The following is a 23,689-nucleotide window of genomic DNA, read 5'->3' on the forward strand; positions in this document are numbered from 1 at the left end:
CAGAGGCTCAGTTCTTTCTTTTTATATTTTGTATGTTCAGATATTCATACAACAAAATATTCTGGGAGCCATGAAAATTGTGAAAATGCTCAAAATTGATGGTGGTGGCTGGAAACTTTTTTTTTTTAAATGCTGTACAGAATTTTCTGTAAAGAGTTAAAAATAATTAATTCAGATTCATTAAACATTTTTAATAGACTGCGGTAATTAACATTTGTCAGAGTAAATTATATGTCATTTTGTTTAGATGTCTGGTCAGAAACGTGGGAGAATCGTGATTTTATTTGAATAAAAAAAAACCTGAATCTCAATTTATCCAGAATGGTGCAGCTCTATAGCATCGTTATTCAGAGAAACAAGTATGTGAACTTAGCATGTTTTCTAAATATAACATATTATGGTATTTTTATGCTTTAGTACAGTCAAAAAAAAATACATTCTGTACATAGAGCACCTTTAAAGTTTATTTGATTTCAAGTAACAAATATGTTTTTTTATGGTGTTAGTTTTTGTCAACTACAATAACCCTGTTGTAGTCAACACATTTTACACTCTAGAAAGTGAGAACGATACTTACAGTCGTTTGAGGGCGAAAAGTCCATAAAAAGCTCCTGGTTCAATATGTGTGATTATGTTGTTCTTTATGTCCCTGCGAAGAAAAACAGTTTTAGGCAGTGAACATTATCAAACACTTCCAAAAAAGGCCTTTGGTTAATTTCAAACATGAGCTAAACTGAGCCAACCCAACCCTATAATAACAGGTTATTCAAAACTCAGAGAACATGCCAGTGGGTATAACACTCAAACCTTTTGATGCTTTACGTCCCGTAGCCATCAAGCCATAAGTCAATGCGCACCCCTTAATAAATCACTCTCATTTGGCAGTGTAACGGTAACATGAGGATTGGAACCTCTTCAAACGTAATAATTCAATCTGCAAAATAAATCCATTTAGGTAATTCAATAATATCCTGATGTACTGCGCTATATTATGCATCAATTATAGGAATTGACTGTAAACGACCACTGTACAATGGCTATAGCAGCAACTGACTGACGGCTAGTGCTTAAAAGGCTCATTAAGTGCCTTGAAACATCCAGCATTATTCAATGTGTTGACGTAATTTCCACTGAAACAGGAAGACATGGCGGGACATATCGAACAGCTCCTCCCCCCTTTTTTTAAATATCGCTTTGATTCGATCACAGCTCGGGCCAGAGTCTGTCTAAAAGATTCCCCTTTTAGATTAAATATGAAACTATTACTAAAGCAAAACAGTGGACAATCATGCTGAAGAGGTATTGTTTGAAAATTATGTCATTCATGTTTATATTATTTATATCTCTTCTACTCGTCAGTGCTGCTTCTAATGTAGTCTAACCGTTGCTCCTCCCAATTTGCACCATCGCTTTAAAATATAGCATTTTGTGTAGAATTCAAATGTATCCGATACCTTTTGTGGTTTGCACAGACTCGCGCATATGATCCGCACTGTGGTATTGTGTCTCTGGACCGGAGCAGACTGTGTGCACGCTGTGGTGGTTTGCGTGAAACTACGTGTGCCCCAATGGAAAGCATATTTACAACGTCTGAATCGTTCTTTATCCCCTACATAGTAAGTGCACTATGTGTCATTCACCATGTAGAAAACAGTAATTGTGTGAACAAATGAACGATTTCAACATCAGCTTCAGCGTCTATTTATAGTATAGGGGGCGGGACGTTTCAGATTCTTGAGAGCATTTGATTGGACAGAAAATCTGATGAGGTGGTGAAGTGCAGAGTGATGTCATCAAAATCATTTATCTATATTGGCAGAAGTGAGAAACTAAGTTTCGAACACTTTTATCTTCTAAATGGGAATTCTGTCATTGTTTGAGCATGCATATTCATACTAAACCTCCATTTTGATTTCATGGGGACTTTAAACCAGTGCCATCAGCAGCACCACCGACCGAACATTAAATGAGTAAGCGTGCAACAATTCCAGAATCCGACAAAGGGCGGGTAAGTTCAAAGTCTACCGTCACTGATACCCAGAGCCCACACCTGCGCTAGTCAGCCAGCAATGCTCAAAACATCATCACAGAGTTCCTGCGTCAAAGGCGGACTAACCATGCGAGCCTCTTTGATGTCGTGCCATTTGTGGTTTGAGAGTGGAATAGAGGAGCACACAACACACAACACGGCAAGAGAGAGAAGGTAGACTAAGGTCATATCAATGATTATAGGATTTATGGAAGATCATCATTATTTAAAAATGTATCACAATTTCCACCAACATATTAAGCAGCACAATGGTTTTCAACATTGATAACAGAGGTGGGGGAAAATCGATTTACATCTTTACAATCTTCAAAAAATTATTTTTCAAATGTTTGTTAATAATGGGATGCTGTCAGAACAAAGGCAGTCAAATGTGAGAACAGTGAAGCACCTGGACAGTTTTGTGGAAAGGAAACATTATGAAGATTTCCTGACAACAATAGTTCATATATCAATATAGTGACAAAAAGAATATGGCCTTAAAGGGACACTCCACCCATTTGCATTAAGAGGTCCATTGTTAGACAAACAGTCATACTATTGAATGGTCGTGCAACATTCTTTCATTTTCCCCTGAGACGAGAGAAATCTACTATTTACCTTTTTCACTTCCTCCTACAATGACGCAAAAATCGTCATTTGACGTCATTGTAGGAGGAAGTGTAAAAAGGGGGGATTTCTGTATAGACTACAAGCACAAATTCCCACCCTTTCAAACCCGCCCATAGGGGGTTGTGCCTAATGCGCTAACAGAGCTATCACAGATCAGTGGGTGGGACTTCACTTGCAGATACTGAAAGCAATATCAGCCATCTTGTTTATAAACTAAGCTAACAAGCGCTGTGGATATAGGAAGTTACGACAATGACGGAAGAAACTAAACATGATATGGAATAGAGGATTTTGAAATTCTGCTGCTCGAATCCGCTGTTCGTGGCTATCTTTACGAGCCGCAATATAGTGAAGAGCAGCTGAGGCTGATGGAGGATCAGGAGGCGGCTGCCTGTCGCGGACGAGGAGCCCGGACTGGGTCGAGCTGAGGCGGGCTGCTGGTGCGTGTGCTCTCGCAGTGCGCTACGGACACAGATAGAGTCCGTCTGCTGCAGAGAATTTCAACGATCGCAATTTCTCCTGGACGAAATCTCTGAATCAGACGACCACACGGACGTTTGTGTTGTGATGTGAACCATCCTAGTTTCGCCTGACTGAACATCCAGGTATCATGCAATAATTCACCATATAGAAAGAAATACAAACGAGTAATTCACTAATGAGTTTGCCAATGTAACGGGGTTCGTTGTTGTGGGAAGAAGGAGGCTGGAACCGGCGAACATTTGAACGTTTTAATAGTAAAATAAACAAATACAAAACAAAAGTATAAGCCAGCTGGCCACACACAACAGAAACAAAACATAAAATCAGGCCTGTTCCTTTTGTGCTTCCGCTCCTCCGTGAGAGATATGAGACCGCTGCACAGGTGTCATTCATTATCACTCGCGTCGTCCTCTCACGTCCCTCGCCCTCGTCCTGCTCGCCACAGCCAACTAACTAGACATTTTTTGTGAAATGAATTTCAAACTCATTTGGCAGCTAGCCTTCTTGTAGACGGAAGAGTGATTTCTCTGATGTTTGCGCTGTTCTAGATTAGTGGGAGTGGCTTGCGGAGCTGTGGCTTGCGGAGCTGCATTGTGGGAGTTGTTGTCTTACATACAAATGCGCCCCAAAGTTATTTTCTGTCTTTTCTCGGTCAAGAGGGCACCAAATTCAAAATTTCTTTTACATTTCGCCTACATATATAACCCACTTTCAATAAAGATTAATGTTGAAATGGGTGGAGTGACCCTTTAAATAATATATAGTTAACGGCATACGTCAAGCTTTTCTTGTGATCTTGCTACCCATTTGTACAGGTACTTTTAACACACGTTCAACATTGACAATACCAGACTAAATCACTAAATATTGAGAATGCATTAGCGCATATGTTTTTCTAACTCAAAACACCCTGATTTCACCTAGCATGTAAACAACTGCGATTTTCAGCTCATTGAAGTGCACATGTGATGGGAAAAGCTCCTTACTGTGGATTTAAGCCCTGATATCATTCTAAACCCGTAAGCTGTTATTCTCTGATCAACAGAATCTCTAAGACATGCCATTCTTGATTAAGATATATTTGTGAAACGTTTTAGAAGAAGAGTTTAGTGTAAAGCAAACGTTGAATAGCACATGGAAAAGCTTTTTTCTTTCTCTGAGAGAACACTTATGCAGAGAAGAGCTGGCGGAGCTGTAGGTCACAGTGGGCAGTTCTCTGGAGTGGAAAGCTAAACACGCGTTCCAGTGGCACTGCTTTATAACCTTTGCACAAGTGTCGGGGGAGTGAGAGGGGAAAAGGGGGAAAATGGAAGTCTTTTCAGCAATTTCTCAGGATACATTAGGACAGGCCTTTTAAAAAAAGAAAAACATTCGACATTTCCAAAATGTCTTTCTAGTCAATTTTTAACACAAATATGCTGGCTCATCGCCATTGCCTGAAACAGTATTTTGGTATTAAAGAAATAAATCATCATAATAAATCAAGCATCATAAAATTAAGTTAATGCAAGTCTTCGTAAGTCATATTATAGCTCTGTGTGGATGAAAAGACCGCATTTTTAGTTATTCACTAACAATCTTCAGTGAGCTGTTAAAGTTACAGTTCACCTAAAAATGTTAATTCTGTCAATTTACTCAATGATATTTTTAAATGAATCCTGAGAAGTTTCTGTACCTCCATTGAAAGTCCACAGAACAAAGTTGAAACTTTCTTGACACACCAGAACCTTCGAGATTCGTTCTAGTATGTGACAAACATTTGAGCTTTCCTGTTGATCAGATTTGATGTGCATTGATCATAAAAAGTCAAATGATAAAGTCAAATAAACCCCTGATTCATCCGTTCATCATATAAAAGCAGTCGTAACTCCTCTCAAGACTTTTATCAGTTCAGACTCTCAAGACTTGGATTTAGGGTTGGGCGATATGGAAAAAATATATTTTAAAAAATCTGGAAAAAAATCATGATTCGATCATGATTTCTCCATGTTGGTTTTACTATTTTGCAAATGACTGAGCAGTACAGCTATTTCCCTATTTTAAAAATGTAGCCTTACAAGGTAACAAAATATAAAAGAATATAGAATGACAGACCATTTAGGCTTTAAAATGTATGCAAGTTGTAGGCCAGTTGTAGGTGATGTCACTTTTTAACACTACATGCCTATAGACTGAACACATAATACGCATGCACATGTCGTCACCTTTTCACAAATTCTTGTTTTTGTGGTTTATATGGAGACATAACAATATCGTTTTCAAAAATGTGCACTTTGAATCCCGTTTTCAAAAGTTTGCCTTTTCAGACCACCAAAACGCCATTGTCGTGTAAATGAACGGCCAAAACACATAAAAAGTATTGAGTTTTTAAGTTGAAACCGGTGTTGTGTAAACGGCCCCTGGGTCAGTTCGTCAAACGCAAGTACCGGACCATTCCAATTCACGAACAAATCATTCAGGTTTTGTGAACTTAACTGATTCACTGAAAAGATCTGAATCATTTCAAAACAATGATTCATTCACAAATTGAGTATCACCACTTCTGCAAGATTTTTTAGTGAACAACTACTTTAATTTTGGTTTGTTCTTCAAACAAAGTTTCTATGTGACTTCAAAAGACTTGGAATATAGTGCACCAGATGTATGGATAATTTTATGATGCTTTTTGTAATTCTGGAGCTTGATAGCCCCATTCACTTTCAGTAGCTGAAAAACTCAAAGTTTGTAATTCAGGTTTGAAACAATATGGGATTTAAATTTTAGGTGAACTATACCTTTACCGGCAACAATGTGACAATGAGGTGAAAAAAAATTAGCAATTGAGTCTTCAAAAGTGCACACACACACACACACACACACACACACACACACACACACACACACACACACACACACACACACACACACACTCCAACATAGAGACAGAGTCACAGTGCAGAGAATAATGGGTGAATCAGACTGCTGACATCTCTGGCTTTAGCTCGATTTATTAGAATGACAAAAGCAGAGCTCTCCTCTGGGTGGAAGGGATAGGAGCGAGAGAGAAGTGTGAAAACAAAGCCAGAGAGGGCACACAGGGAGCAGCACTGGAAGGTAACTGTGCCAAAAAGCCCAGACGCAGAAAGCCGCCGTGCCGTCAAGAGAGCCGAAGATGAATTCCTCAGGCTTTCAAAGCACGCAAAGATCAAAGATGTTTACACTTCCAACGTGTTATAAAGACAAGGGTTTAGCTAGTTATACCATGAACTCTATCATTTTCTCAACATTAAAAGAATGAAGAATTCCCTCACATTATAAACAGAACGGTGCACAGATTCACTCATGAATCAAGATGAAGTTTTGCAACTGGCTGAAACGGTCCATTTGGAAGTTCTCAATTCCTTACACATTTCTCAAGATGACAAGGTTTACTGGCTGCTGGAACGCAAGGTTCCACCACAATCACAACTGTAACAAACATCAATTTCTTTTGCATTCAAGCTAAAGACAAGTCGAAAGTCCATCTGTTTCTTTGTTGGCTGAGATGATTCCCAGATCTTACTCTGGGGTGAACGAGCACTGGAAACTAGATGAAGGCGAAGCTACAAGACCTCTTAATTTGGTCATAAACCTTCTGTATGAAACATGTTTTACAGTGTAGGTAGTGGGAAAAAATGATGGTAGGCTAATTTAATATGAAGAATAAAGAGATGTATTCATGAACTGTGAAAAAATTATAGTGAAATGTGTAAAATTACACACATTTCCATTTTGGATCCGTGTAGAAATATAAAAATAAATTGTTTTTACATTTAAAAATAGCTATGTTAAATATAGAAGAAATATGAATTTACAATGCAGTTTAAAAAATCCATTTTGAAAATATGTAAAATAAAAAAAAAAAGCAAAAATAGATATACTTTATTTAAACTTACCGTTGAAAAATGTAGGGTTAGTATGATTTACCTTTTGGAAAGGCAAGGATGCACTTATCAACTAATCACAAAAGACAGAAATATTTTTTAACATTAAAAATATAAATTACCATTTCAAATAAATGCTGTTCTTTTGAACTTTATATTCATCAAAGAATCCTGAAATAGCATCACGGTTGAAATAAGCAGCACAACCGTTTTCAACTGATAATTATGAGAAATGTTTCTTGAGCAGCAAATCAGGACCATGTGACACTGAAGACTGGAGAAACGATGTACAGCTGTGTCATCATCACACAGCAATAAATTACATTTTCAAATTGAAAACAATTACAAATAACCATGAAATAACTTTAATATTAACAAGAATAAGGACATGGTAAATACACTCTCAAGCCAATGACGACATTGTGTAATTCTGGCCGTAAATGAAGCACAAAACTAAAGAAACACTTCCATGTTCCCAGATTCAAACCTTTAAAGACTTAAATGAGCAAGAACAAATAAATCAATACTTTCTTCAAAAAAAAGAAAAAAAAGTGCGTCAATTCTTTTATTCAGCAGTTCTTTGAAAGAAACCGGTTATGTGATAGGCCTACGCCGTGAACATGTCTGCTGGTCATTGAAAATCTGGGTCATGTATAGTCAAGCAAGGGAAAGTGCACACATAAACAGCAACACTAAATACGGCATTTCAATGTACAGACTGGCTCTAAATTTAGACGTGAGCTCCAGCATTTGACCAGCACTGCTACAGTGAGTGACATTGAATGCCTAACAGAAGTACAGAGCAGTAAACTGACGCTAAGACCAGACAATTGTGCTCCCTGAATTCAACAGCTATAATTAACTTTCACTTGACCATCCCCCTCATGACCTCCTCGAGGTCTCCAACAGCCTCATGATCCTTCACCGGTACCTCAACATCAACAGAAAAACCAGGGGTTCCTTTCTGCTTGTCAACATCAGAATAAGAACCTATCAGCTTTGCACTTTACCCAAAAGAACTGCTGGTCTCGAACAAGGAACTGTAAATGTACACCTCAAATAAACATTTTAGAACAACTCAGAATGCCAAAAAGTACCTTTTAGTTTACCATAAATGCTTTTTAGTACAGTCAGAAATTCAAATTACACATAATGTACTTAAGTTGTAGCGTGGCCACTAGGAGTCTAATGGTTCTTAAAAATAAAAATCTAACTATACCATTCTCCACCCACAGTTCAACACGCACTTGCACCGCAGTTCATCTCAAATCTGACGAAGCATTTATTACATGGTTTGTTGTAAATAACAAGTAAAACAGACAGGGTTTGGGTAATGGATATTTTTGTCGATGGATATGCATTCTGGCTTCCCCTAAACTTTGCTCAATGCGAGTGCCGTATGCTTTATGACCAGTCATTTACGCTGTCATCATCGTGTTGATAGCGCGAGCACAGGTGACACCTGAACAGCACATTATCTGTGTTTAAACTAAACTTATTTAAGCCTTGCCAATTTAAACATTCGAAGAAGACGTGAAAGAGAGAACTGAAAAGAATTTGTGTGCACTCATCTGAAACACGCACATGGAAAACCGCGTCTCAGGCAAAGACAACGCATGTGTATTAGTATCAGTGTACTGGTTTGTTATTTTACATTTTATTACTTTTTTCAATTTCTGTACCTGAAAACATTTATTTGCATCTTTGCTCAATTGTATTTATTTGTCCTGTTGCTTGCAGTTTGATTGTTTTTATTTTGATTTAACAGTAGTCCTTTTTTCCCTGAACAGCACATACCGAACTGTACCGAAACAGTGACCCTAAAACCACGATAAATAAACTAAACGCGAGTAACTTGAACCGGTGCACCCCTAGTGGCCACCATAATTGTAATGCTTTTGTTTCCGCGTCAGTTTAAATAAACTGTCACAAGCTATTAAAGGGATAGTTCAAGCAAATATGAAAATTCTGTCATTAATTACACAAATGAAGGACAAACGGAGGGACAGAAAGCTCTCAGATTTCAAAGATTTTAATTTATTTTCATTTCATTTTTGGATGAACTAACCCTTTACAGTGTATATGCCTATTAAACAAACTAAAATTAACTACAATTAATGTAACAAATAAAGATAATTTTGAACTTACAGTCGTTCCAGTGATGACAAACCAATGAAAGAGCCATTCAGAAGTTCCTGGATTTTGTTGTTACTCAAAATCCTGTGGAGAAAACAAAAGGGGTTGATATTAAATATTTGATATTTAAAAAAGACAGTTGACCACAGATAAATAATACATTGTATTGAACCTGAATTGTAAAACTAGATCTATAGTTATTTGCTTGTAAGTTCTAGGGCTGGTCCGAATACCATTTTTTGAGCTTCGAAGCTTCGGTAGTAATGAACATCGAATATTCGAAGCTTCGGTAGTAATGAACACCGAATATTCGAAGCTTCGGAATCTCTATAGCCTATGTCTGTCTGTCCGTCGCATTTTGATTATTTCGAGAACCGTTCATCCAAACGACTTCACAAGGGAGTGCAGTGTCGTATTTGGTGCAATATAGATAGACAGGCGAAACACGTTCAGAATTAATACACTTTTAATAAACTACAGAACAGCGCGAGACGGATGCGCGCGCGCCTCATGCGAGCAGAGCTTATATGCTCCGAGAATGGACACTGCACTAGTGATATAAAACACACACAGGTCTGTTAACTTAAGCAATATTTTTAATAAGGTAGTCTAATATTTTTCTCATTAACAAATTACTGACCAAGTAGGGTAGATTTAAATAAAGAAGCGGCGCGCCTCACGTATGCAGGGCTTATATGCTCCGAGAACGGACACTGCGCTAGTGATATAACACACACACGTCTTTTAACTTAAGCAATATTTTTAATAAGGTAGTCTTATAATATTTTTCTCACTGACAAAGTAGGGTAGATTTAAATAAATAAAAACGAAATTTAAATAAAGAAAAACGAAATTTAAATAAAGAAAAACGAAAAATAAACGTGACGTCCCAGTAAAATCTCAAAGTCTCCTATATTTAGCTGTAGATTAATTTAGATTGATAAGGGTAAAAAGGATAATACATTTTGTTTTTATTATTCTATGTTCCACAATGTTAAAGCAACGCAGCTTAACCCAAAATACAAGCTCATGCATGCACTTCTGTCCATACAAACTCATCTGTTATGCCCGTTACAGGAACACATTTAGTAGTCCAAGAAGAAGCAAATGTATTAAGTAGATATAACGAAGTTATATGTTAAGTATTATATTTCACCAGATTTTATAGTTTAAAACATATTCAAGCGCGAATGAGAACCGTTTCGAGGGGGATGCCAGGTGTGCAAAAAAAAAAAAGAATATTCGAATGTCACATTTTCAAATCGAATACCAACACACCGAACGAATATTTGAATATCCGGGTCCAGCCCTAGTAAGTTCATGAGCAAATTTTTATTTTTATTCAATTGCGTACTCAAAACCTTGAACTCAATAGACAAAGTACCTCAGAAAACAACATTTTGCATTGCACAATATTGCATTAATTATACATGGGTTTTTTTTTCTAAGCAAATGCTTTCTTATTAAAGTGGCCTAGCAAATACAAGGACAGGCAGCTGAGAATACAAGAGACGTTCTAAGCTCTTAATCATCAGAAACAAGCTTCTGACAGCTGAAGATACAGAAAGATATAGAAAGTTACCATAGCAACCAAATGGAATGGTAATGTAACAGTTAAAGGTTTGACCTGGTAACCAAAAGTTTAAACCCAAAGGACTTTTGTGACCTAATAAAAAAGTCTGCTAAACATACATACAATACATACACTGACTGAACCAATGAATCATATTTGATCACTTCTGAATCAGTCTAACAGAAAAGATAAAATAAAATTTAAAAAAATCTGATGTCTCCTTGCTTACATTTTCAGAGCTTTCGTGGCTGCTGAGGCACATACCAGAAAATTTGTTTAGCTGTAAACTGGTGCAGTACTAAACACAGCTTACAAGTGATATACAAGAAAGAAAACAGTTGCAGTGGATAAAGAATGAATTGCATTTAACTTGGTTTTATTTCGAAACATGAAATTACTGATAAATTAAACAAAAGTCTCTAACTTTAGAAGTAGGTTTCTCAAGTGAAAACCAGCTATTTTACATAAAATACACTGCTGAATCATGTTTGTTTTTGCTTTCCGGAGCCAAAACATCTTCTCCATTTTGAGACATTCAGCAATAAACAATGATGTACATTCCAGAGGAAGCACCACAACCGTTTGTGGTTGGCTGTTTTAGGGACAGTTGGACCGGATGCGGTTGCTCAGGCTCACAACCCCTTATCCACAGGTCCCGGCCAGACTGTTATTATTATGGGGTGCTGAGGGGTGACTATTACAAGCTTGGCCTACAGAGACAGCCTGCATATTTTTCTGGCTAAGAGAACACAAACAGCTCCTATCCTCTCCTCCCTTTAAGAGCTTGTGGATTTTCAAACCCCAGATGTGCAGAGCATTACGGAAGAGATATATCAAACAGGGTCCAGCAGAGTCCTCATTGGTAAACCCGCACCTGCAGAACTTAACGGAACACCCAACCGTTATCCGACAGCAGCGCGAATTTAATTCCATACCCGAGCCGATTGACAAAGACAGCGACCTGACCCTCACCCGCAGTAAATCTAGACTACATCAGGTAGACAAAAATTAAATATATTTTTTCCCCATGTAACAAGCAATCAAACCAACATTGTACATTCCGCGTTGATGCATTTAAGAAAAATAGTCAGGCTGCCCAACATGGTCAAGTCAAGTCAAGTCATCCTCATTTATATAGCGTTTTTAACAATGTAGATTGTTTCAAAGCAGCTTTACAGAGATAAACATATAATTTAAGGTAACAGAGATTGGTTTGGTTTCATAGTGGTTCTTGAAAAAAAAAAAATTCCAGCTAAAGTTAGTTTTGATTGATTCACTTCCGTCTAAATGATCATTTATTATTAAATTAGGGGCCGCTAAGATGTCACCGTTATCTCTAAACAGACTTTAAACGTGAACCTGTGATAGATGCTGATGGCGTTCACATGCGCATTAAGAATTGATTCTATAGTTATGTGCTATAGTTATGGTAATAACTCTATTATGGTAATGGTATGGTAAGTTATGGTAATAATTCTATAGTTATGGTAATAACTAAAAGAAGAAAAAAAGATGAGCGTGCAAAACTTTTGCCTACATCATGTGACAATCTGCCCATACAGGCTATTTTGAACAAATGTGCATAAATCGCACTACAGACTTAGATGTCTCTATACATTTAAAGAAGGTAACACTTTATTTTACAGTGTCCTTGTTATACATGTTACATGTACCATAGTAATTACAGTAAATTATGCATAAATTACATGTAACTAACCCTAAACCAAATCCTACCCTAACCCAATAGTAAGTACATGTAGTTGCTTAATATTACTCAGTACTTAAATATATAATTACACTGTAACAATGACACCTTAAAATGAAGTCTAACCTTAAAGAATATATAGCCAAATATGAGCCTTTACAGTCATATAATATTGGAAATATTTTAGTGGATTCACTCTGCATTTGAAGTCGCCCTTTTTACATTTCTAGTCTTGTTAGTTAATATACAGAAAACGATGTGTTTGTTGTGGTAATCTTTAACCAAAATCTGAACATTTGCTTCCACTGTGGAATGGCGTTCCTTCTCTGATGATGTCAGTTTGACAGCTTGGGTTAAATATCCTTTACCCACTCCCCTCCAACCGTCAGTCTGCTATGAGCGAGAGATGGAGAGGAGGCGCGCTAAAGTAAAACCCCGCCCTCTATTCAATATTCCGTTTCACTTGGAAATGCGTCACAACACTGGAGAAAAGTAGGTTGCAACTTTTGGTTCACGGGGACTTTAAATGCGGTTGTTTCACCTGAAACTAGCAGCATGAAAGATAAAACTTATTCAAATTATATATTATACAGAAAGCAAAGAGTGCTCCCTTAATGACTAAAGCGATCAATCACTTCAGTTGCAGTGCGCAAACGCTGTGCTTGATGCTGCAAATCGCATTGTAGTTAGAAACCTTTGACGGTCTTCAGACTACAGAGCGTCAACACAATCGGTGGGTACCGAATGGAGTCAAAATAGTCTTGGCCATTGGACCTGCAATCCGTCTGTGCCTATTGATTCGCAACCCACACCCCAAAATGACCTCGTAGATATTTTAAGCAATTGTAAACAGTTAATGATGTCATCGGTATCACTTTGATCCCGAGTCACTTTGATCACATTCATTCTGAAATCGTAGATGATCAAGTCGATCGATCTGAAGCAACTTTGCAAGAATGACTTGAGAAGACCGTATCATGACTTGAGCAGACCGTTTCACAGTGGTAAGTAGGGGTGAAACAATACCCTCATGTCACGGTTCGATAAATATCACAGTACGATATTATTGCGCTACTCCAAGACATATTGTAAAACGTTAACAAGAAATGCTAAATTTGGTATTACATTGGTATTACATTGGGGTTGGAAATGAATAGGCCTGGAGCTGATAACCCAAAGCACAGGACGATGGTGACACCAGAATAAAAATATTCATGATTCTGAAGCTGAAAATACAGAAATATTTTAGACGAATATGCTTGCACTCTGTCACGGACTAGATATATTTAAAATAATGTGGGCCACTTTTTACTGGTAACATAATACATTTGGCATTATCAGGACTCACAAATATTCCCACATTGCATTATTATACATTATAGTAGTTTAACGTAGTACTGACATTAAAACTCTGTAAACTTGAGGTTTTTCTCAGAGTAATTTTCATTTTGGGTGAACTATACACAATACAGATACATAGTTGCATTTTTGTATTGCGATTTATTGTGACAAGATATATTGTTACACCCCTTAGTGGTACTCTTTGTAAACAGCTGGCGTTGTCCTCTGTAAAATGCTCTGTGCACAAGCAAACTTTTGGGTTGTACTGCAACAGCTTTATAAATAAATCTTAACCTCTGATTCCCAAGTTCATCTGTTTTCGGAAGGCCAAACAAAGAAGTTTGGCTTTTGCATCTAAACACAGACGTTTGAGGAAGCAATATCCGGTAATATATTGAGGTGTTTTAGGCAGGTCTGGATCAGTGTTCTCTGTTAGATGAATGAATCCTTTTGTGGGAGACTGTGAGCTTTGTAACTTTGCAGATTGTATGCACAAACAGATAACCCACATTACACATTAAAGGAAAAGATTAAAACGCATATGACACCTTTAAAAAGTTGAGAAACTTAATTTTTATAAATAAATCTTTTTATATATAGTTTTTTTTTGAGTTTTGATTGGAAATTAAGTTTTATTCAATTAAAATGTAGTTTCAGTTTTCAGCTAAAGTAATTATTGAATATCATGTTTCACTTATAAATGAGTCACAACACAGAAAAAAAATGCACATACATAGCCTTGAGGTTTTAAGCAACAGAATAAAATGTTGATAAAACTATAGAAAGAGTTTAATCATCATGAACCTTATTTTGTAGCTGTAGTCTTATATATATTACGTAAGATATCTAATGAAATCTTTTAGATTAACTTCTCGTCTGCCTGCAATTATAGTTGTGTTTCTTTACATTTTCATTCTGGGCAACTTTAATTGTACATTTCAAAGCTGTCAAGAGAAGACGGACAAGACGATGCCTGAAAACATTCTAAAGTTTGTAGGGATAAACATGCACACACTGCCTTGTGACTCTGATCCGTCAAGATTAATTTGAGAGGGATACTGATATTCATGAGCACAGCGATCTTCCAGCTGGGAGCGATTCTCCTCCCACATGATTACAATAAGAGCCCAGGAGAATTACTGACACACAACTCTTGTAGGCCCGAGTACAAGTTTAACAGCATCTACAAGGTTTGGTTTTACTCAGCACTGATTTTATTTTACTTGCAAAATGACACAACACAACACAGAGTCAACAAAGAAAAAGCTGGTTTTTGAAAGTAACCATATTGTGTTTAGTAACTAAAACATTAATTTAATAAAACCAAGAATAATGCAAGTCCACTTATCTTTCTGTGTTGCTTTTCTGTACATTTAGGTCTATACACTACTGTTCAAAAGTTTAAGGCCATTGAGATTTATTTTTATTTTTTCAGCAAGGTCGCATTAAAGTGATCAAAGTAGCCCGTGCACGTGCCGAACGCGTCTTTTCACGCTCATAGCCAAAGGAGTTTACTTTGAAAGGCATGGGGTCTTTATTACAGGTACAAAAGTGATTTCCTCTTTGCATTTTGTTGTTTGATTAATATTAAATGACAGGATTATTAGGCTGCTGTCACTTTAAGAGCAAATGCACAATCCAATATAATGGTACGCATCTATTTTCTTTCTTAAATGTTTACATTCAAGTTAGACAGAAGAGACTGTTTACGAGGATTGACAAGACAAGCCTTTTGACAATTTTGTGTGAATGTGTCCGTTCAAGCAAAAATAGACGCAGAAGAGACTGAAACAGTGTTCGTGTACTGTCTGCGCGGCTGTGTGTGCAACACACAACAGCACGCGTGTTCCGAATTGAGTTCTCTTTTGGGTGTTGCGCTCGAATGGTTTAAAATTGCTGGAATGTTTAAACTGAAAGAACCTAAAACACGCGCAAAATGATAAACTTTCGCTCGTTGATGGTTAAACTTTGCAATTCATCTGAAAAACATGCACCTTTTAAACAGTGGTGCCTGGTCTGTACGGATCACGTATCAACTAAGATCCCTATACTTGATGTCGCACATCCTGTGATGTGACTATCGCGGATGCGCACATCGAGATATATCGTTTAAGCATCAAGATCATGCAGCTCTAAAGTGAAGAAGGATATATTCATTTATATGCACCAACATAATAAACAGTAAGGGTGCTCCGATTGATCGGTCGCTGATCATAACCGGCCGATAATTGCTTTGGGATGTGTGATCGGCGCTCTCTAAAAAGGCCGATCAGATGACACAAAACTCGTGAGACAATTTTTTACGCCCTGGTCAAAATGGCTTCACCAGTCTGGCAATTCTACAACGTGTGTGTATATTCTATAGGAAAGTTGTATTTGTCAAGCCCTAAGCTGTTCCCAATATCCAAGCACAGGCTGCTAAGTTAATATGCTCGACATGTTGCTTGCAAATAAAAACACAGATGTCAATTAATGATACGTTGTTTTCTCTTAAATGTAATACTTAATGTACATTGTTGTTAAATATAGTTTAATAAATAATGCTACATGATAAATAGAAGGCTTCAAATAGACCCTGTAATCGGTGATCGGTATCGGGGTGATTCAGCTTCCAGTAATCGGGATCGGTGATCCGCCCCAAAAATCCTGATCGGAGCACCCCTAATAAACAGCTATTTTTACTAACGCATTTAATCACATGAAAGAATCCAAAAGAGGGACCATATGGACATCTTAACGAAAAAATTACAATATCAACAATGTTTTACAAAGTATCCACTGAACTTTACATAGCCAGCAAAATCATTGTAAATATTTGAATTTACAGTACATTATCGACCAATAAGATATGCCTGGTGGGTAAGAATGAAGTATAGACCAGTTGTCCAGGGTCACATCAAGTGATTGGGGTGATGACCACTCGTCTGGGACTTGCATTGGTTCTAACAATTAGCATTTAAATGAGCGTCTGACTAGGCACCCACAGGTCTGCTAATGCTGGAGACAGATGGTGAAGATACAACCTTATCTTGATTTTCTGAGGTTCTACAGGACCAAATAACACCACTGGAAAGCAAAGAGAGCTGCAGAACACGCTGGCACAATTTACATTTACTCTAAGTTTTTCTTCTTCTACAAGACCACATCAGATCTTCCTAAAATCAAAAACCTGAACTACATAAAAGCCAGTATAATATGGAAATATGCTCTGCAGTACGGCAAAAATGGGTACACCAATAGGCTAAAATCAACTTTAAACAGCAGACAGACAAATTATTTCTCAGTTTCATGAGACGCAAAAAATGACATTAAAAGGTGAAGTGTATAATTAGTGAGCAATTAGAATATGAATGGCTTATTGTTGAGACTGCATATTAAGCAGGAACAGGATAAAGTAATCAACATCAACATTATGTAATAGTTTTATTTCTTTGTTACTTGACTTGTGGATGAATCACTCTTGCTACCAACTGATATTTTCTTGAGTTGCAAACATTAAAAAGTCCAACTTAATCAAAAACCTGTCTTTTCTGAAACCTATCCCACACTGCCTTGCTACAGTCACCAGGTGTGCTTTGGGGAGGACAGCTCAGTCCAGGTGTAGCTTTCAGCACTTGCCTAAGAGAAACAATCTCTGTGACTGGGCTCACATAAAAAAGACAGCTGCACAAACATGATCCACTTACAACAGAAATTGCTATAAACCAATCCCAAGCACTAAGACACAATGTCAACGTTGGGCAGAGATTTAGTAACTTTCCTAAAGCCATTTGCAGGATATTTAAAAAGCAGCATTGCATAAATAACTCTGAAAAGTACAAGTCGCAATGAAACAGAATTAGAAACAGAACCTTTCTTTCATATTGTGACGCAAATCCAACAATAAAAATTATCGAACAAGAAAATAAACGAATGGCGGAACTTGGTTTTATGCACTGGCTGTTGATTGGATTGTAAGATGTGGGCGTAGCATTCAAAAACGCAGGCAGATGAATGAAAGATTGCAAGGATGGGGGCTAAATGATTGACTAAATGTAAGCAGACTAAATGACTGAAGACCACCTGCATCACAGAGAGAAGTTTGTCGTTTCAGTGGATATTTTGATTTTTTGAATTATGAGGTCACATACATGTATGCATTGCACACAATAAGATCTATAACATGCATTTAGAAAACAGATGAATGAGGGTGAATTTTCTCTACATAACGACTTTAACAGGATTAAAACCAACTGACCCACCACCAGTAAAAAAAAAGTGAGCAATCAAAAAGCTTAATTTCACAAGGTTGCAATGGGAAGTGTTTTTTTCACCCCGTTAAAGGGGTGGTGTAAAAAACCTTCTGACCCCACAGTGTGTGAGGTAAAGGATTTCCTACACCAGGTTGAGGAAAGTAATTGATTTTCAGGGTTAGAGAAGGTCAAAAAAGGTAGGATTCCATGAATAACTACGGTTGACCCCTTCATGTGAAGAAAACATCATCTGAAGTTTCAAGACTGCTGAATTTGCGAACCATAAACACTCTCAACCAACGTGTAAATACCCATTCATGTGCCAAACCAAGTATTTGAGACCCCATGAATGAAGTTTATGTTTGGCTATTGTAATGCTGAGACTTCATGTACAAGATCTGAGAACTTGACACTTCTGAATTTCAAGTACCAATCTCATTCAACGGGATAAGCTCACAAAGCTTCACCAACGTAATGAGAAAGTGTTAAAATATCAATCTAGGGTTCCTAAATCAAATGCCCCCTTTACATTACTGATACACCAAAATTTGGGCAACTATAAATATTATTATGAAATATTCTGTATAAATATTTATTTCATGGACACAATGTGATAAAGTTTCAGGTAAACATGTCAGCTGTGAGGAAGCATGTCACCGTGACCAAAAATATTGCAAGAGTAGCAATATGTAAAATTTATTTGATGAAATTTTAAGAGGGGTCTCACCTAAGAACTTTACTATGACTGGTTTAATTCACCACCCTGCAGCATAAAGAGTCCAACCACCCGATTACTAGGCATGTGCCGGTATCAAATTTTCATGCTGCGATTAATTGATTGAGCTTTTATCACGGTATAAGGTATTATCACAATATTTTAATTGCACAAGAGAAACAGACGGATTGGGGGTATCTAAAAAAAACTTGCATCACAATGTGTAATTGTGATTGTCAAAACATTAATTTTATTTTTTAGTGACAACATGTTATAATGTTTACATGGTACAGTTACTGAGGCTACTGTTTGTATTATTGCTTAACACAATTTTCATGATTTCAATTAAATTCTTGGATTTAATTTCAATCTTGATTCAATATTGACTCATTTGGATAAATATTAGGTAGGCTACAGTAGATAGCCTGCATTTAATTTTTTCTCAAGAAAAAATATATCTCACATAATGCTGTAAACATACAGAGAGAAATTAAATATAATGCATACAATATAAATATAATAATAATATAAATATAAAAATGTAATATGCCGTAATTTTCATTATAATAACAATTATATAATGACAAGTAAACATATATTAAAATATGTAATATAGTGCACATATTTAGCAAAATACTCCTCTCTATAGCTATTTTCTTATAGTCAACTAACATTAAATGGATTTTTCCTGAGGTAAATGTAACGTTCTGTGACATAATTGTTCTCCTGCAGTGTTATTGACCTCTTTCCGTGGTTGAAAAACACTGATTGATCGAAAGTACGTATACCTTTCGGTGGGTTGTACTGTATCTTTAATAAAAAGTAACAGATGATCTGTTTACTTGAACTGAGGCGCGCGATCTGTCACGTCATTTACAAGCACCAAAACAGTATTTATTGTCTGAATTTCGTTATAAAACCTGAGAGCTGATATTTTTTTCATATCAAAAGTAACCTGCTCTGTCTAATCTGTCGGTGTCAGTGTCCTCTTTTCTCCGCGATTTTTCTCTGCGTGAGAAAATGGATGTGTGGCGCGAGACCGTGTGAAAGTGTCAATTGCGTGAGTCTCAAGCTGCTGAATGCGTGAGAGTTGGCAGCCATGCGGGGGATAAATAGTCGGCAACGTTCCTCCTTCCCCCGTGCTTTTTTTCCATGTGAGGATTGTTTACATTAGACTAGAGTGCGCACTGCATTCACACAGTGCTTATACATGTGATGTGGGGATTGTTTACATCAAAGTGCGCACGTGTTTTGCGCAGCATATACGCATTGTTTTTTTAAGCGGTTGATGGAAAATAAGCTGATGCGCGTTATAAAAATCTAAATTCGGATCTATTATTTTTCACGGTATTTCGAAGTCCCCGCGATAACAATATCGTGCATATTCATTACCGCGATTTATCGCATTACCGAATACCGGCACATGTCTACCGATTACCCAAATTAATTTTTTTTTTCAGCTAAAAGAAAACTTTGGTTTCAGTAAAAAAAAAAAATCATTTCAGTGCATAAAGTAGTGAAATAAGTGTTTTTACACAACTAAATCAAGGTTTCAACAGTATGTACTAACAGTCTTTGTTTTTACATGTGTTCTTCCTCTCTTTACAAACTCAGCCACATGAAGAAAGACGAATGCACCATTCAGGCTTTCAGACATGCTTGATATCCATCTCTGAAAGACACAGTCACGTGGGCCGCTTTTCGCTTAAACTCTAATAAGGCTGCACCGCCAGCCACAGAAAGAGCACAGGGGAGACCACAGAACACACTTCATTCTGAAGATCCTAAAAAACATAATCAGTCTAAACGTTTGACTGGTAGAGTGCATAACATGTAATGTTACCAAATATTTTTAGCTTTAAAGCAACCCCAAAAAAAATGATTCTGTCATTTACTCACCCATATGTTGTTCCAAACCTATAAGACTTTTTTCTAATTAAATTAAGAGGTTTTTGTCCCTTCACTGAATGTCCACACAACCAAAAATTAAATGATCCAAAAAGGTTGTAAAGGCGTCGTAAAATGAATCCAAAGGAAAAGAGGCTTTGTGAAGAGATATGATTGCTTTATATGATTCACAAATCCAATTTAGGCTTTAATTTACATGTAAACAATGATTGACACACACAAATAGAGCATCACATGGTAAACATGGAAGCTCATGTATTCATCATGCACTAGATAGAACAATCCTTATTGGTTCTCGCGCATGGTTCAAGCGCGAAGTCCTGAAACCCTATTGTAATAGTTCGCCAAGAATTTCCAAGGATCAGCATTCTCCCCTAAAAGTGCTCGGGCAGACCAAACCGTACGCTGTACACTACGTAAAGTACGTAAAGGCTCATAACTCCTAAATTGTTCGTCGCAGGCTCAAGTCTCCTATATCGTTGGAAATTTGTGCCTATTTTGGATTTTTCAAAAAAACTACTTTTGCAAACTAGTCCTAGGTTTTTCTGCCAAATCTGAACCAAACCAGTGAAGAAAGATTCTGGTCTTCGGACTGTAGATTGGAGTCTGCAATAGGTGATTTTGGAAATGCTAACTTTAGCCTGCTAGCATTGGAAGCATATGAACCCTCCCACCCTGCAAAATGCCATCCAAAGCCACGCCTCCTCCAAAACACATGAAAGCACCATGAACACGCACAGAACAGAAACAAGACGACTAGAAACAACGATATTGGACACATCATGTGACATTCACCGCTCTGTCTGCACAGTGTATGTGAACGCGTTGATGACGTATGATGTCTGCGCGAACAGGCTGCACAGTGGTATGCTAACACACGTTGACTGATAGGAAACACATGCTATCATTTCATTCGGACCGAATGCAATGATTGAACGAACATTTTATGATCCTACGCCTTCCACAAAATACACATTTAAACCGCTTAACATGGTAATTGCTATCAGGATATGAAGAGACTTTCAACCAGCATAACAAAAAAAAATTCTGTGGAGAATCACCTACTGCACCTATAAGTAACAACAGCAAAAGGTCACACCTGTCCACTAATATCTAAAGTAGGCATGCAAAACGAAAATTGCACAAGTTTGTACAATTTAGGTAACCCAAAATTAAGTAAAATATACCATTTCCATTTTATAAGTGTTTCCTGCTAATAAGGTACGTCCTGTTGTTATGATGACCACCCTTTTATGACTGAATTCACTATGTATTTGTTTTGATCATAGTTCAATAAAGAAAATCATAGTTGAATTGGCTAGTAGTGTGTACTTTGAAAGTTTTTTTTAGTAATTTTATAGTAAAAAATATTTTGTAAAATATTTATTTTATATAAAAGAAAAAATATTAATAAAGTATATTTGATTTACTGTAAATTTGAACTTCCATAACTTTTAGTGCTTTCACTTCAGTAACAATCTGCTGAGTGTTCTCTTTAAAACAAGACCAAACGTAGGTCTATATTCCAAAGCATTCTTGAATTACAACCATTTAAGTTTGAATAGTGCATTTTGATGTCCATTATCAGTGGTGACAGTTAAGGGGTTAATCACAAAAAAAAAGGTTTAATCATTCTTAACTCAAATTATTAGACTTTTGAGAAATCGAAAAAAGGTAATAAGCTAATTTAGTATCAAATGTTAAATTGATGAAATATGTAATAACACTATGTATTTAAGGCGCTCAGTTTGATCTGTATGACTTTTGCAAACTCACTTAAAAACTGTTTCGTTTATCAAAAGGTTCTCAGAAGGACCAGAAGTCATGAGGTCAAATGGCAGGAATGACCCTCGTGATGTGCTTAAGGGCATTTTTTTTTGTTGATAAATGACAATGTTAATTCTGTGAGGTAGGCTAAATGAGTGTTAACTTACAGTGAGACTGTTCTGTTGGGAAATGACTCAGTAGAAGGCACCTGATGGAGCTCCATGTTACTGCAGACCACTTTTCTGTCCAGTGTGGCCCCGGGCGACGAGCTTTTCCCTCCTGTACTTTTGAAGCGTTCATCATATGATTTACATTCAGTCGATCCTGCAGAGCTCGAGCTTCTGAGAAGCACAAAAACCAGGAAAAAGACACAAGTAGCGCCCACCGACATCACGCCTGCCTCCGTTGATATTCACACGGCAAGAAGAGGGGTCAGATTAGCATATAAATAGCCCCAGAAAGCCTTTCGTTGCAGTTGTTTATATCTAAACACGATCTCTGCGATGAATATTCGTCAAAAGCCATGAAGCAGAGACGCTGGTCAGCACTCCTTTAAGTCATGGTCGAAATATTGACTCGACACAACATTAGATGGGACGATTTATCATGCTTTTTGCTCTCCACATTAAGCAGTCCGAAAGGCAGCGGTCGAATATCCTTCTTTGTTTCCCATAAGCATCATTGTACAGCTGAACAAACCTTCTCCAGACGGTTGTAAGCAAGTTTCCACTGTTTTACACGAAGCATTTTCTTTGTTTCCAGTCAAAGTGGAGATCTCGCTCCTGCGCCAAAAGAGAGACAGCTGCAACCATCCCGAGATAACAGTCTCACAAACTCAAGGAAATGTTCACATAAACTTTTTCTCTGTGCTCATCTCACTGCACATTTTAACTCCAAAAGAAAGAGAAACAGATTCTAGACGGTAGTTATTCGAAGATTATCTAAACTGGTCATTAAACGCGACATGTCCGCGTGCCGAACAATAAAACCATTCTTGAGAAACTGAATGCGTAAAGTTGGTTTTCACTTTGCTACTGTTTCGCATAAGCTTAAATGCTGCTACCGACCACGACGGTAAAAACGCCTTGTGAGAGATACAAACGGGATGTGTAACCCAGGGTCCCAGAGTGTGCTTCTTGCAGTCGGTGAGATGGTAAAAGCGTGAATGTGTCCAGTGCTGTTCAGTTCATAGCCGAGTGTGTTGCTGATCTCTGAGCCTCGGGCTCCATGTTCCATTTCCTCCCCTGACGTCATCATAGGTTTGGTCT

The 23,689-nt window shown here is 37.3% G+C and overlaps 1 protein-coding gene across 1 annotated transcript in view; it reads right to left on the reverse strand.

Annotated features, from left to right (window-relative positions):
* adgra3 (adhesion G protein-coupled receptor A3) overlaps nucleotides 1-23,689 on the reverse strand; it is a 52,535-nt gene extending 28,846 nt beyond the window's left edge. Inside the window, exons 1-3 of the mRNA XM_077201865.1 lie at nucleotides 22,589-23,689; nucleotides 9,193-9,264; nucleotides 578-649 (exon numbers count right to left, since the gene is read on the reverse strand). Coding sequence (XP_077057980.1) covers nucleotides 578-649; nucleotides 9,193-9,264; nucleotides 22,589-22,812 — 368 coding nt within the window. The 5' untranslated portion in view covers nucleotides 22,813-23,689. The remainder of the gene's footprint in view (nucleotides 1-577; nucleotides 650-9,192; nucleotides 9,265-22,588) is intronic.

Source organism: Siphateles boraxobius, unplaced genomic scaffold, assembly GCF_051911475.1.
Source record: "Siphateles boraxobius isolate OS27281-9 unplaced genomic scaffold, OSU_SipBor_1 48, whole genome shotgun sequence".
NCBI classification, from domain to species: domain Eukaryota; kingdom Metazoa; phylum Chordata; class Actinopteri; order Cypriniformes; family Leuciscidae; genus Siphateles; species Siphateles boraxobius.